The following is a 15766-nucleotide window of genomic DNA, read 5'->3' as shown; positions in this document are numbered from 1 at the left end:
AAAGGGAAATGAATGACAACTTTTTCAAGATTTTGTGGTTAATCTTTGTTGAATGAATGAATGCATCATCAGTTGAAAGAAAACAGCAATTTCTTCTGGGCTTGGTCTAAGTTCTAACCCTTGAACAGAGTCATCTCTGTCCCACCTTCTTGTACAATGACTGAGCATTTTAACCATTGTCCCTGATGCACTTACCTGAAATGGATATTTATAGTGGCATGGGATGATAATGTCACTTTTCACAATCTCGACACATTTGATTCGGGAAAGTTCAATGGAGCCCTTCAAAGTGCGCTTTTTCTGTGGGGAGAAAAAGCACATTCCATTTAAGGAAGAAGGAAGACAATATTTTTGTCCAGACTGCTTCTAGAAATACATTACTAGATAAGATCCACTGTAAACCAACCCTCCAAATATCCAGAAGCTTCTTAGCCCTCAGTGCCTGAGAAGAACACTCTGAGCGGACTTCTGGGAGAACATGTTATTTGAATCATCTTTTTGATGGAGTGACTGACTTCTGTTCATTGAGCCACTGTGCCTTATATCCCAGTTACCTTCTGACAAACAGCAGCATTTGCAGAACTTACAGTTGGGATGGGTAGTGCAATCTGTGGGAAACCACACATGTGCCAGTTTTTTTCTGCTTTGTACCTGTTCATGGCCTTATTAGCATAGTAAGTGAGCTCAGGCCTGACCTGGTTGGTGACAAATACCTTTAGTGGCACCTTTCTTTTCTATATCTGCCTCCTCTGTGTCCCTTAGTTATCCATGATCTCACAATGGCGCCCCTGTAGGACATTCCTGACTCTGTAACTATCCCTTCTCCACACCCCCATTAAATTTTACTGGCCCCATGTCTCATTTCCTTGGAAGCTGCTAGATGTATTCCTTGATAACTAATTCACATGATGGTCTTTGTGATTTATAACCGTGTCACATGTTACCCATTTCTAAGGGTCCTCGTCCTTGGATCCCAGGGCATGTTAGGTTGGTAGATGATAAGGGTCCATAGAAGCCTAGTTAGGGAAAAGCTTTTGGAGAGCAGGAGCCTTTCACAGGTGCCTGGAATTAGGCTTCCATTGAGAATAGAGTTTAATTCAGTTATGGATCCGGTTGCAAAACAATTCATCTTAGCTTATCCTTAAGAAAGAGGTAGCACAGATGGTGGTGAATCAGGCACAAGGTTGGAAAGGGCTAGGGACAAAGTTGGGCTCTGCTTCTAACCAGCTCTGTGACCTTGGGTCATTCATCTACCTCCCTGCACTTCAGTTTCCACGTCTGAGAAGTGAGGATAATAATGCCTACCCTTTAAGTGTTGATTGCAGAATAAGATGGGAGTATGTAAACAAATGACCTGGCCTATGATATGTGCCCTCAATAAAGGGTACCCTCCTAGTGAAAGAGGTTAAAGAAGTCCTAAGTATGGCAAGAGAGTTGTGATATATGAGGGTACTTGGTGGGTATTTGGGAAGTATGACATCATCAAATTCTCCAGAAATGAGCTCAGGCTTTACTCACCACTTCTTGATACTCAGCCTAATGGCTAGCATTTGCTTTAGTAGATGAGGCACAGAATTGAGAGGAAAAAAATTCAAGATGTGAGAAGTACTCTTTATTGAATACAGGGAAGTTTTGTGGTATTTCCTTTTTTTAAATTTTCTTTCTGAAAACAAATTTATTCATTTTTGAAAGTACAAAATCTATCCATGTTCATTGTAACAAATAAAACAATATGGAGGTATGTTGAGAAAATATTTCTAGTATTTCAGTATCCTATCCTTCTCCACAACTCTGAGCTAGCCAAGGTTAACCATTTGGAATGTATTTATCTTTCCCACACATATTTATAGGATATATAATACGAAAATGAGCATCTCTTCCACATAGTGGTCTCCAGTGTGCTTTTGTAATCTCAGGATGTATTAAGAGGTCAGTCTTCCCTTAAAAACCTCTGAAAACATGTGCCCTTTGGACCCAAACTCTCTTCTCATTTAGAGTCTTTCATAGCTAGAAATACGTGTCCTGATCCTGCCCATAATCATAGTCTTTCTATGTAATAGTAATCTGTTTTCAAAAGCAGAAGAGCACAAGAGAGCTGTCTTCTCAAAAACCATCTGCAGTTACAGGTGATAAACAGGGAGTCTGAGCTTTGAGGTTATCTTGGTTTTCAACCTCTGTTGGGTTATTTCCTTAGTAGCGTACGTGGTAAAATGCAACAGAAGGTTCATGGCAGTAACAGGACCACTCTGTTTGCAGACATTTTTGTCACTGGAACGCCTGCATTCCTGAGGGTAAAGACCAGGACATCTGTTACCCTATCCCCCAAGCCTGGTGGCTGGTCCACCATGGGTGCCCAGTTAGGATGATATAAACGAAGGGTGCCGAGTTGGAAGGCAGCTTAGATAGTCTCAATCAGACTTAAGGCTAATGCGTTTAGCCATTCAGGAATATTTATTGAGGGCCAGCTCTGAGCCAGGTGGTGTTCTGGGTGCAGGAAATAGAGAGATGAACATGGTAGACCTTCTCATGGAGCTCTAGTCTAGCTGGGAAGGCAGACAATACACACAAGTGCTCTAAGGAGAATAGGACAGGTTGATGTGGTCAACTGGTGGTCAGGGCAGCCCTCACTGGAGACAGGGCATTTGAGAAGAGATCAGAAAGTCAATAAAGGAGCCAGATAAGAGAAGGCCTGGGAGAGTGAGCCCTGAGGTAGAGTAAACAGCAAGAGCAAAAGCCCTGGGGTAGAAACGTTCTGGATAAGTATCAGTTGTTAATAGCCTGGGATCATCATAATCAGGGCATCAGGTGGACGTAAACAGTAACTGGAGTTGTGACTAGGGATACAAATTCTATGTGAAGTTCTAAAGCAGTGCTAACCCACAGAAACATAATGTGAGCCATATATGGAATTTAAAATTTTCTAGTAGCCACACTAAAAATAGCAAAAAGAAACAAGTACAATTAATTTTAAGAGCACAGTATTTTGTTTAACCCAGTATTTCTAAATATTATCATTTCCACATGTTATCAACATAAAAAAATTGAGAGCTATTATGTTTAAGGACTAAGACTTTGTGTATTTTACAAGATGTCTCAATTTGGATTCTCCACACTGCAAGTGATCAGTAGCCACACATGACTGGTGGCTACCTTATTAGGCAGTGTGGCTTCAAGATTTCCAGGGAAGATTTCTCTAAACTCGGGTGATCTTCTTTGACTTCTTAATATTCATTGAGTTCCAACATGGATTTTAAGGGACTGTCAGGTGAGCCTTCGGTGGAAATGGATTTCACACTCTATCATCAAAGTTCACTCTCAGCCCCAGAGGAGTGATCAGGTTCCCCCCTCACCATGCGTCCTGCTTGGTCAGTCTCTCTGACACTCTAAGGCCAGTTCTCCTCAGATCTCCAAAGATCTGCTACGTGGTAAATTGCAGGGTCAGCTGTGCCTTCCCCAAGCTGGGCAGGGGGGGACAGTCGGTCAGTGAGCTAAACACAGCTTTGTCTCTGGGAGATGGTGACTGCCTGTAATCATCCCAAACAACTGCGCTATTTCTGAAAAATGCCAGCGTAAAACCTTCCAAGGAAGCCACATGAAAGCCACCAGAGAAAGAGAGACACCAAGTAAAACAGGTCCTCATTCTTCCTCTTTATTCCATCTGCACCCCTTGAGGTGAAGATCACAGAACTTCACTTGGCCTTGTCTCTTTTCTTGGCCACATTCAAAGCTGTCCTCATATGGCAAAGCTTCACCCTGGACATTTGATATATGTCAAACACAATCTAAAAAGATGCTGATGCCCACATATTTGTACAAGGAAAGCTTGTGCAAGTGGCTTTTATATCGCCTTTCTTTTTATGTTAATGTATCCTATGAAATAGAATTTTGGATTGTGACTTTTAAAGAAGGCAGGAAAAAACAAAAAGCCCATAACATTTGGGAGCATTTCCTATACTTCAGGCACTCAACAGGCCATCTCATTTAATCACAGTCCTACAGAGTATTATTCCCCCATTTTGCAGGTGAGGACATTGAGGTTCAGAGGGACCAAGTCTCTTTATAAGTGAGCATACAAGCTCAACTCTGTGACTCCAGAGCCTGAGTGATTAATGACTGCTTCATGGCTTTGCACCTGCCCTGACTTAAGGTAGGAGGCTTTCATTCCCCAAACCCAACGCTGAATAATCAATTGCATGACCAATTTCTGTAAGCCGTGACCCAGTGGAGATTTGTTTCTGCCCCATTTGGTTGTGAAATGCTTATGTTGGATTTCAAAGCGGTAGCCCAGAGCTCCCTCTTCGCCTTGGTGCCTTGGCTGCTCAGCTAGTCCAGCAGATACATCAGTAAGAAGCTGTGTGTCGGTTACCCATGAAAGAGGACATCTCCACCCTTCTGAAAAACAGTAGAACTTCAGCCTTCTCCTCCAGTGAGGCTGAGTGAGAGAGAAATGGAACTTTCATATCAGGCAAACCCATGTCTGTCTGACCAGCTGTGCAACCTCAGGCAAATGTCTCAACTTCTCTGTTGCCTTGTGGTTTTTTTTAAGTGGAAATAATACCTGTCCCTGAATCAGTGGGTTAACTTAGAGGATTTAAAAGATCTACATAAACGTACTAGCAAAAGAAAATCATTCAAATGATAAACCACCCACCCAAGTGTTACTTCCTTTCCTTTCCTTCTCCAAATGCTGCCCAAATATCAAGACCTCACTCTCTTGTCTTTATGTGTCCACATTTTCTTTGGGGTTTTCTTTCAGGTAAATATGTAACTGAGAAGCACCATTTGGGAGGACAACATTAATATTTAACTGGTGATCCTGGTGATTTTGACATTCCGGAGTTATTTGTTTACTTTGCCAATTATTTGTAAAACCAGGGCAAAACCTTGAAAGGGGCCTGTTGCCTGGTCTTCCCATCTGCGTCACATTTGCTCTCATTTTAGCAAATGTGGGGACTTTAGCTCTCTGCTTCCCTTCCCCCTCGCCCGTCAAAACTTCGCCCAAATAGTCATTCACCTAAGATTTAACTTCCTGAGAGCTTAAGGCTTGATTTGTTTCACAGGAGTTTGGATTAGGACAGGTATTAGAGACTTAAACCTAGAGGGAGATCTGATAATCAAATTTCAAGCATCAACTGGGAGAGTGTTTTTCAAAGGGAAGCAGTATTTTTCAAAGGGGAGCGATGCGTTTAAGACTTTCTCGGGGACTTCCCTAGTGGCGCAGTGGTTAAGAATCCACCTGCCAATGCAGGGAACACGGGTCCGAGCCCTGGTCTGGTAAGATCCCACATGCCGCGGAGCAACTAAGCCTGTGCATCACAACTACTGAGCCTGCACTCTAGAGTCCAAGAGCCACAACTACTGAAGCCCGCGTGCCTAGAGCCCGTGCTCCACAACAAGAGAAGCCACCGCAATGAGAAGCCCGCGCACCGCAACTAGAGAAAGCCGCGCACAGCAACAAAGACCCAACACAGCCAAAAATAATAAAATAATAAAAAAAGGCTTTCTCGGATCACACTGTAAAAGGAGCCACATGCTGCTTTTATCAGTTTCTTTAAGATTAGGAAATACTTTTGATGATTTTAAGCAGGCATTTTGAATATTTTGTTCATTGCTTCTTCTGGCGTGTGGTACAGCCAGCCATTGTACCAATCTGAAATGGCACAATGATGAAATCGAAATGAAGACTGATGTCATGTGAGGTGAAACTTCAGTGACTGACTTGGGGGCTGCTTTCGCCCACCCCTACCAGAATTCCGACTATCAGTTCTAAGACTGGTTTTAGGAGCTTTCCTGGATTCTAGTCCCATCCCCTCTGCAAAACATGCTGGAGGTAACCCACGAGTTCCCTCCCAGTCTCCCAATGCAGCTTTCTGTCTTTTATGGCAAAGGGAACCCTCATGCTGAAGGCGAGACAAGCAGAAATTCGGAACTTGGAAAAGTCATGGTTGGAATCCCTATGAGAACAAGTATTATTGGGCAAGTTGTCTCAGTTCTCTGGGCTTACTTCTCTTAGGTCTTCTGAATCATTTAGTTCTTGGGGAGCAGGGATGCTGCTGACAGCTGCAACTCAGGGTTATAATGACCTGAGCTACTTGGTACCTAATAAAGATGTGATCTCAATGGAAAAAGCAGCGTCTTCTAGAACACCAGTGTAATTTGTAATTAGCTGTTGCTGGTTCTTCCCTCTCCCAGTCCATGTTCCCCTGGACCTACCCCCACTAAACTTTCAAGTTCTGGGAAGATCTGGAGCTAAGGTAGCAGGTTTCGAGGCACCTAGACTGACTTAAAGCCAGGAAACTATGATCCATCCCACACCTGCCTCCTTTTCTTTCCACAAGACCTTTTCGTCATGGCCGAACCAGAGTAAACTGGCTTTCCTCACCTCAGCTTTTCACACCTTGGTTTACGATGAGGCTGGTTGTGCTGTGGGGAAAACACTCAAGCTTCCCTTGAAGTCCACCATCTCATTAGTAGTAGCACCCTGACTACCTGAAAATAACAGGATTTTACTCACCCTCTCCCCACCTCCCCACAAAAACAAAAACAAAAAAAACAAGAAGAAAGAAAGAAAGAAAAGAAACAGGACTATACTCTCATACAGTTTCCAGACTCAATTTGGGATCCTTTATTAAAATTATGAATGTGTTTTCTCACAAGAAGCTATTAAGAGCAGATACCCCTGGGAGTAGTTCTGGGGTTTGAGAGTAGGAAGTAGAGAGACTTTCTTTTCACCTCATATCCTTCTATACTGTTTCACTATTTTACCATGAACGTGTATTTCTTTTATTGTACTTAAAAGCAGTTAACTAAAATAAATAAATACATTTCCCTTATAGGATTTATCCTATGGAAACATTTGTTTAAAATATAAAGAAGTAGGAAAATCCTTGTGGCATTATTTATTACACTGAAAAGTCTAGAGAAACCTAAATACCCACCAATAGACAAATGGTCAGATTAGTTATGGTTCATCTGTCTTGTGACCACTCTGTAGCCATCAACAAAGAGTAAAGCTGGTCTATACGGAGGGGAAAAAAATATATATATATATAAAATGTAAAAAGTAGGTTTAGAGGGCTTCCCGGGTGGCGCAGTGGTTGAGAGTCCGCCTGCCGATGTGGGGGACGCGGGTTCGTGCCCCGGTTCGGGAGGATCCCACATGCCGCGGAGCGGCTGGGCCCGTGAGCCATGGCCGCTGAGCCTGCGTGTCCGGAGCCTGTGCTCCGCAGTGGGAGAGGCCACAACAGTGAGAGGCCCGCTTACCGCAAAAAAAAAAAAAAAAAAAAAAAGTAGGTTTAGAACAATAGGTGGAGCATCATCTCATTTTTGGGAAAAGACATAATAAAATATATATTAATATGTTCAATAATCAAAGAAATACTACAAGAAGTAACACTGCTATACTGGTTCTCCCTTGTGGATGACACTATGGAAGACTTTTGCAAGGTAAGTTATATATTATTATAATATCTGAAGTTTTTGCCGTGAGCATGTAAATTTACTAAGCAGAAAAATAAAAATACTATTTTAAAGCAGTCACCCATTTTAAAAACACCACACTGTAATACGGGTTTGGCAGATGACTATGGGAGAGGGCCAAGTGGTACACATCAAATGCTAGGTGTGCAAAATGACGCAGCTCTTTGCTTTTATAACCTCATGACCCCTTTAGCAGTCAGTGGCAGCCAGGCAGCACCTGCCGCCTGCTCTTCTGTATCCATGGAGGTTCAAGTTCATGACATTTCCTCTCCTGCTCTCCTTGAGTGCTAGTCATTTTCTTTATAGATTAATAAACAGCTCTGTGTGCTTTTATGTGGTGTATTTGTCTTAGAGGTGAAGCAACAATTCAGGAATAATTGCAGCCTAATTCTTCTTAGCAATGATATTAGTGATCTTAGCCTTAAAAAAGCATTGTTCGTTTAAATTTGCTTACAAAAGTGGGTAGAGAGAAAAGGACTTAATGTGGAAATTAAGAGCAAGAACTAAGTGGTACAGAGTAGACCCTGAAGGTGTCCTGCACATTTTCTCTCTCAGCATCTCTGGTCTTTGAATGCTCTTTCAAAGCCCTCCTTCTTTCCAATATAGGGCATATTAGATTTCGAATGAGTTTGAAAGAATGTATTTTTGAATCTACCTTTCAAGCACTGGTGATTCAGTAGCCAAAGTATATAAATGGATAACAACTTCATTAGATTTCAGGAAATAACTCCTTGCACAGAGATGATGTTCAATTGATTATTTGTTACTTGGTTGATTGAGGGAACAGCAGGTAGGACCAAGTGTGCAGCAAAAAGTAGTATTTGTGGACTCCATGACAAAACTCTTAATAGAAATGATTTGAAAAAGACATCTAGAATGATTGGCAAGTGGATAACAATTTCTTGACAACGTAGAGGTAAGATAAAACTAGCCTGCCCAAAGGTTTTAGCTAATAGATAAAGAGCTCCTACAAATTATTAAGATAGATACTAACAACATTATAGAAAGATGGGCAAAAGGGATCTAAACTGCTCTTAAACATATGAAAAGATGCTCACTGACTATAAAATAGACGTGTAAATAAATTTTACTGATATACCATTTTTTAAGTCTATCAGACTTGCAAAGATCAAAACATATGATAATACTGTTGGTGAGGTTTTGAGAAAACAAGAATTTTACACGTGGCCCTGGAGAATGTTGATTGGTACAACTTCCGTGGAGAATAATTAGGTCATGTTCAGCAAAATAACAGATGCAGATATCCTTTGACACAGCAATCCCACTTCTAGAAATGTTTTCTATAGACCACAGCTTCCCAGCCTTGGCACTATTAACATTTTGGGCTGAATAATTCTTTGTTGTGAGTTTGTCCTGCGCATTGTAGGATACTTAACATCCTGGCTCTACCCACCAAAGGCAATAGCACCCCTTTCCCCAGTTATGACAACCAAAAATTTCCAGACATTGCCAATGGTGGGCAATATTGCCCCTGGTTAAGACATATTCATACATATAGAAAGTGAGATACCTATAAGGTTATTCATTCCTCATTGTTTGTAATGACAAGAAAATTGGAAACAGACTAAATGGCCATCAAGATAGTTTTTTTATCCATACAACAACACATTATGCAACACCCCCCCAAAAAAATAAAGAATAAAGAAGCCCCTCGCATATCAGTATGTATTGATCTTCAAGAAGTATTGCTAATCAACCAAAAGAAAAGTTAGGAAGTGTATATAGCATATGCTACCCTTGTATAAAAAGAAGGGAAAGAAGAAAGTTTATTTGTATTTATATATATATGCATAAAGAATCATTGGAAGAGCTGATAAGTTGATTATGTTGGTTGCTTTCAGGCAAGGAAGCAGTGTGGGATCAAACTACAAGGAATCCCTAATCCTAAGGTAAGTTGTTGCTTTTGTACTTACAGCTGCTATTGTGACCTTGGGCAAATTGCTTGACTTCCCTGTGTCTCGATTGCTTCCTCTCTAGAACAGAATTTGACTTTTATCTTCTTCAAAGAATTGTGAGGATAAATGAGAAAAATCCATAGGAACGTGTTCAGTCCTGTCCTTGTGGTTATTGTTGCAGGCTGCTCTTGTTAATGCTGTTGTGTTGTCATTCAGGTAGGCCTGCTGAGCTAACAGGAGCATTCCTACTGGTCCCCACTCAGGACTTCATTAGACAGTGTTGGAAACTCACCAATGAGTCCTTGCCCCAACTCTCCCTTCTCAGTCACCATGGCTTCTATTATAAGACTTCTCAGACCCGAACAAGCCTAGATCTGAAAATATCCATTGTAGAACACTTAATTCCAACTTTAATATTTGTCCCAGATGTCTGACCTAAGAAAAGATACTTAGCCTTTCCAAGCCTCTGTTTTTCTCATCAATACAATGGGGATAACAATAGGACCTACTGCATGTGGTTATTGTGAATATTTTTGATACGATACATGTAAAGCTCTTAATCTGGTGTCCTGAAACGCAGCAAGGACTCATTAGGTATTGGCTCATATTATTCTCAATTTTATATTGGTTACATTTGAAATGACTGCCTTCTTTTTAGGGTGCATTCTTGGGTTCATGCGTGGATTTTGATAACATGGTTTTTTTATCAGCCATACAGTTATTAACCTTCTCTTAGCTGTATTACTTCCTGGAAAGATTTCCATATTTAACTAATCTCCATGTCTATTTGTAAATTCCTGATATCATTGGCAGTGAGATACAATCACATAGTTTCCACTTCTTTTGAGCTGGTGGGGTCTGTAGAGATCATTCAATCTAACTTTTTATGTTAGAGATGAGGCTTCAAGGTGAAATGAATTTCTAAACTAGCTGTTACCTTTTCATTTCTACTATTCAATTTACAGCCTGGGGAGACCGAGGTCATAGAATTGGAAGCATTTTTGTGATTATTGCAGGCCAAGGGTAAGGCCAAGAGTGTAGGGTTCTGGGCAGCCTCCTTGTTCTCTCTTCAACTAGAACACTTCTGCTGCTGCTTCACATATGGGAATGGGAATGACACGTGTAATTTTATACTAAAAGGGGGCTCCAGGCTTTAAAAAGTTGGAAAACTTTGATCTAGTCCAATCCCTTGATAGTATGGACAAGATAACCAAATCCCAGATAGAAGAAGGACTTGACCAAGGTCACCCAGATTAATCAGTACCGGGTCCCCATTCTGTTAAGCTGCTGTGCTGTTGCTTTCTCACCTTATCTCACTTTTCTAGAATTACAGAATTACAGTCTGCTTGAGACTTTCAGTCCCTGAGACCCTGTCTAAAGTTAGAGCTAACCTCTACAGAGCAGTGAAAAATGGCTTATGTCATACCTTTCTGTATTTCCTTTGCTTCTTGATAAAGAGGCTTGATGATCTAACCCAAAGAGCGCATTCACGTGAACATTTCAGACCCCCTAAGGTGATCATCTAGGGAGATGAATATTTTGCAGAGTAGGAGGCTTTTTGGCATCCCTTCAATCCTACTATGTAGGGTGGGTTCATCTACATATACATAAGACTGATTTTAAATCAAATTATCTTGCCCATGTATAAAATATTATAGTTTTGCCCTTTCTCTCACTATAACATTTAAAACCTATCAAAATAGTATTAGATATTTGAAGATCACCACCACAACAGCATTCTTTTGTTTTCTTATTAGTTTCTTCTTAGAAACATAATCTTCTCCAATGATTCTGGTAACTATTGGTGGCCCCAGGCATTGCTTCAATCTCTTTGGAAGATTATGTAGCAACAAACGGTAGAGATCAGAAAATGCTATCCCGTGACACAGTTATCCCACATAACTCTATCCTAAAGAGCCGATTTTAAAAAGCAGAAAGTTCTATATTAGGTATACTGTTACTTTTCAGCATTTTCACTACACCTGAAAACAACCTGAATGTCAAACAATAGATGATAGATAAGTTCGTCGATGTGTTCAGTACAGAAAATAGATAAGTACATCTCTGACATGAACCACTCGATTATTTAAAAAATCATATATTTGAGAAAATGATTACTTTGGAGTCCATGAATGGAAATGTATCTACAAAAGAATAATGGAAAAAGAATAAATGGAAAAGTATAAAATTGTCATGCATTATGATTAAAACTACACGAAATTTATGTCTGCATGAGAGTAAAGATCGTTCTCACAGAGGCAGTAAATTGATGTTTTTAGACAAAAGGGTTTTGGAGAACAATTGGGTGTAATTGTTTCATTAAGTTTTTTAACAGTATGGAGGTGTGAGGGTTCGCTGCTCTGTCTCTGGAGATTAATTGTGGATTTAACTGGATTCTAACTTGTTTTCAGTCTTTGCTGTTAAAGGCCACCCGAGCTCAGTGTGAGTCTGAGGTCCTCATTGTTGGTACACCAGGTGCTTTTCCACCAAAACGTGGAGTAGGATGAGTCTAGACCAAGTATCCCTGGAAGAAGGATGCTGTAAGATATAAGAAAGGGGCTCTTGAACTCTGTGTGTTCAATTGTCTGTCCCTAACACAGGTCAAGGCTTTTTCTACCTTGAGGCTTCGTATTGGCAGTTCCTTTTGCCTGGAATGCTCTCCTCCATTTCTTAACTTGACTGTCTTTCTCATCCTTCAAGTTTTACCCTGGATAGAAATTTCTTCTCTGACCACTCTTCCCACTCAGCCCCAGCAACTGCTTAGTTTTTCCATAGAACCTACAGCAGTCTGTATCTGCTCTATATATTTATATACTTGCCTGTTGTCTGTTTCCCCCACTAGTGTGTAAGCATGAGGTCAGACACCTTGTCTCTATTACTTACCACTGTATTCCTAGTCTCTAACATAACACCCTGCACATAGTAGGTGCTCAGGAAATTTTGCTGAACAAATGAGTAAATCTATGTATATCAGAATAGAAACAGTTCCCTGATACAGTGTTAGGTTAATAATAATAATAGTAATAAAGCTTTGGCACAAATATATGTCATTTTAGAGAGAAAAGTCTTGTATTTGAATTTTTATAATATGCAGGTATAATTCTGTGACTTTTGAATATCAAAAAAGGGAAAATATAATGAGAAGTCTACTTATAAATAACTCTAGGTTAGTGGGAATTATATGGCAACATAAGAGTTTGGATCAGGTTCTTATTCCATTAAAATACTGACAACTTTCACTAAATTTCAAGGAACTGAATTTTCTGTGCATAGGAAACCATGTCAGACCTTCCATTCCCTCCTCTGGATAACTTTAAGTGAGGATCCTGGGTCTTGTGAAGGCAAACCCAGACGAACCTCTCAATGAAAATTAGGTCCTGGAAGATATACTATCTTCTGTAGGCCTAAAAACTCATTGATGAGTAGAAGAATTTACTACTAGTTAGTTAGGGAAATGGGGGGATGAGGACTACTATTTGGGCCTTGAAAATATGAGACGAGCTTTAAACTCGTTTTCCATAGGGTCCATTTCTGAGTTTGAGATAAAGATATCATATATTACATGAACCTCATGGTTTAAGAAACTGAGCTCGTGTGCTTTCCAGTGAAACCTTTCTTCCAGACTGAGTCAGGAACTAAGCCCTTACATTTATGGTCTTACCCTGTGGCCTATTTTTACTGCAGAAACTGATTAATGGATGTACTAGACCCTGAGCAGTAGGAATTGAATCTAATTTTAACTTGGGAGTATTTGCCTCTAAAACAAGACTTCTCTATCCAATGGCTATCTCCATAAAACATCAACATCACATCAGACAAGCAAAAATCAATTCACAAAGAAATGCCATTAATGCAGACATCAAAACCACACATTCTTGGCTTTGAGTGGCCTGAACTGCAAAGTACTTTGCTTTGGATTCTTACTTTTCTTTGCCTGGTTAGGCAAGGTCCACATTTTTAGCTCCCAGATACTCTTCTGAATTCAATTTGAGTTATGTGAACTTCATTCATTCCCTGGATATTTACTGACCACCTACTACGTGCCCAGCACCGTACTAGAGGTTACAGGGATGAGCGAGGCAGTCAGTCGCTCATGGAAGTGACCTTCCAGTGGACGTAAGACAGAAAATGAACAGGGAAGCACATCAATAAACCCAATAAATAAGTGCAGATATTGATTACTGAAGTGTCTATGGACTTTAAAAGAAAAGAAAAAGAAACAGGATTCTGGGAAAATACTTGAAGAGATGGGAAACAATAAAGAACCAACCCTACAAAAATCTGGGTTGTTGCAGACAGTGGGAACAGCCAATGCAAAGACCCTGCCCTTGCAGGACCTAAAAGTGAGCGGCCCCTTAAGTGTATCTCACCCTAGTCCTGCTCCTGTACAGAGGCCCTAGCGGGGGGCATGGCCCGGAGTGTTCAAGGTTCAGAAAGAAGTCAGATATGATGGATGAAGGGATCAGAATAAATGAATCTGAAAGGGACCATGGGTGAAGAGTCTTGTAGGCCATAGTTGAGGATTAACTTAAATACTCTAAACGGTCACGGAGGGCTTTACAGTAGGGCATAATATCTGATTTCTCATTTTAAAAGTCTATTCTAGGTGTTGCATGGATAGTAGATTGTAGGAAGCCTTGAGTGTCAGTGGGAGCTGAGCTGGAAGGCAACTCAGTCACGTAGGAATGAAGTGGAAAAAGATCACGAGTGGTGAAAGTCTCAAGCAAAAATGCTCAGGTAGCTCTGAGAATGTTATCTACCAAGGGTTTAGCTGTAAAAGGGAAGGAAGGAAGGGTAAGACAGGGTGGAGGGTAAAAGAGAACAGAGTTGCTTGGTTCTTTTAAAAAGAGTTGGAAGGGGGGACGGACTGGCCTACCTGCTGGTTTCTACGTGTGTCTCTGACCTAAATCTTAAGACTCCAACCTCCTGAATTCTCACGGCTAGCCATGATCTGCTGCCTCCAGGGAGTCCTAATTACTTACTCCTGCACCCAGGAATCTCCTGTTTGAAGTCCTTTATCACTTGCTTTGTTCTGAACTCTTTTGGTGTTGAGCCTTGTTCTATTGGGGTCCCTGTGTGTAACTCTGACCTCTCCAACTGTATCTACACATTCCTTCCCTTCTTTTCTTTCTTTCGCAAATAATGAGTGAATAATATGTACCAGGCACTGTGGTAGACCCTGATGATGCCATCTTTAGCAAATTGGGCACCAACTCTTGTAAAGCTTACAGTCTAATGGAGGGGAATGACATCAGTACAATAATCACATTTATAACTAGGTAATTACAAATTTGGCATGCACTTTGAAGAAGCGTATGTGCCACTGTATCAGAGCGTAACAAGAGGAGATGACCTAGGCTAGGGAAATGAAGGAAGTCTTCCCCAAGCAAGTGACCTTCAAAATGGGGGGTCTTAAAGTTAAAGAAAATCTTATGTGTTTGGAGCTCAGTGAGATGGGAGGAAAAGGAGCATGAACTGAAATGGAGGAGACCGTGGGATAGATTTTGGCGTCCACTCTCAGGGTAAAGGGAGAACCACTGAAGGGACGTGCCAGCTTCTGATGAGGGTCATCAGGACATGATCAGAGTCACCATGTGAAAAGCTCACACTGGCTACTGTGTGGGGAATGGAGTGGTGGGGGGGTGGCGGAGTGGGTGCAGGGAGACCATTCCGAAGTGGTAGCAATCCCAGGTGAGAGATGCTGGCAGCTTCCACGAGGAAGGTGACTCTAGGAAATAGAGAGAAATGGACAGATCCTAGAGGAACTTTCAGTGCCAAAATTTGGACACATGGTGGAGGCTCCCAGAAGTGAATGGAGACAAAGATTTGTCCTGGAGTATATGTGGAAATGAGAGAACTCATAACACATTTCATTGCAGAAGACATATGTGGCATGGTTGCTGATTTTCAGGGCTGCCCTTTACATGGAGGGCTCTAGAGCCAGAAGGCATTACGTACTTTGTAATAACCCAGTGGAATCGCCAATTGCCTATGAGCAGCAACAGTTAATAGTAATAAGAACTGTTTGACAGGGAGGCTGTGTTGGCTCTGGAGACATGAGGGAGTTATTTAAATTCTCTTTGCCTCAGTTACATGCTCTGTAAATTGGGGTAATGATAGTTCCTAACTTACAGGGTAGGTGTAAGGATTAGATGAAATAATTCATTTAGCACAGTGACTGACACATAGTAAGTACTCGGTAAATATTAGTTACTATAATTATTAGAATAATGGTGACATTCATTTCATTAAAAAAAATAAAGAAGGAATGTTTGATCATTTTAAAACATGTAAATAGCTTTATAGAGGGTCACACGGCCTTCAGCAACCTTTGCAAAGCCACACAGCTCTTAAGTGGTAGAGCTGCTCTT

General features: G+C 41.0%; 1 protein-coding gene across 3 annotated transcripts in view; it reads right to left on the bottom strand.

Annotated features, from left to right (window-relative positions):
* The window catches only part of ITK (IL2 inducible T cell kinase), a gene marked incomplete at its 5' end in the record, with an annotated part of 79208 nt that overhangs the window by 59425 nt on the left and 4017 nt on the right, over positions 1-15766 (bottom strand). For all 3 annotated transcript variants that reach the window (XR_013827606.1, XM_079916839.1, XM_079916838.1), the window contains one exon: positions 196-300. Coding sequence is in view for 2 of the 3 variants with exons in the window: in XM_079916839.1 (XP_079772965.1) it covers positions 196-300 (105 nt within the window). The remainder of the gene's footprint in view (positions 1-195; positions 301-15766) is intronic.

Source organism: Stenella coeruleoalba (genome assembly GCF_951394435.1).
Source record: "Stenella coeruleoalba genome assembly, chromosome: 3".
In the NCBI taxonomy this organism is placed as follows: Eukaryota; Metazoa; Chordata; class Mammalia; order Artiodactyla; family Delphinidae; genus Stenella; species Stenella coeruleoalba.
Note: the sequence above shows the minus strand (reverse complement) of the source record. Positions and strands in the feature narration are given on the sequence as shown.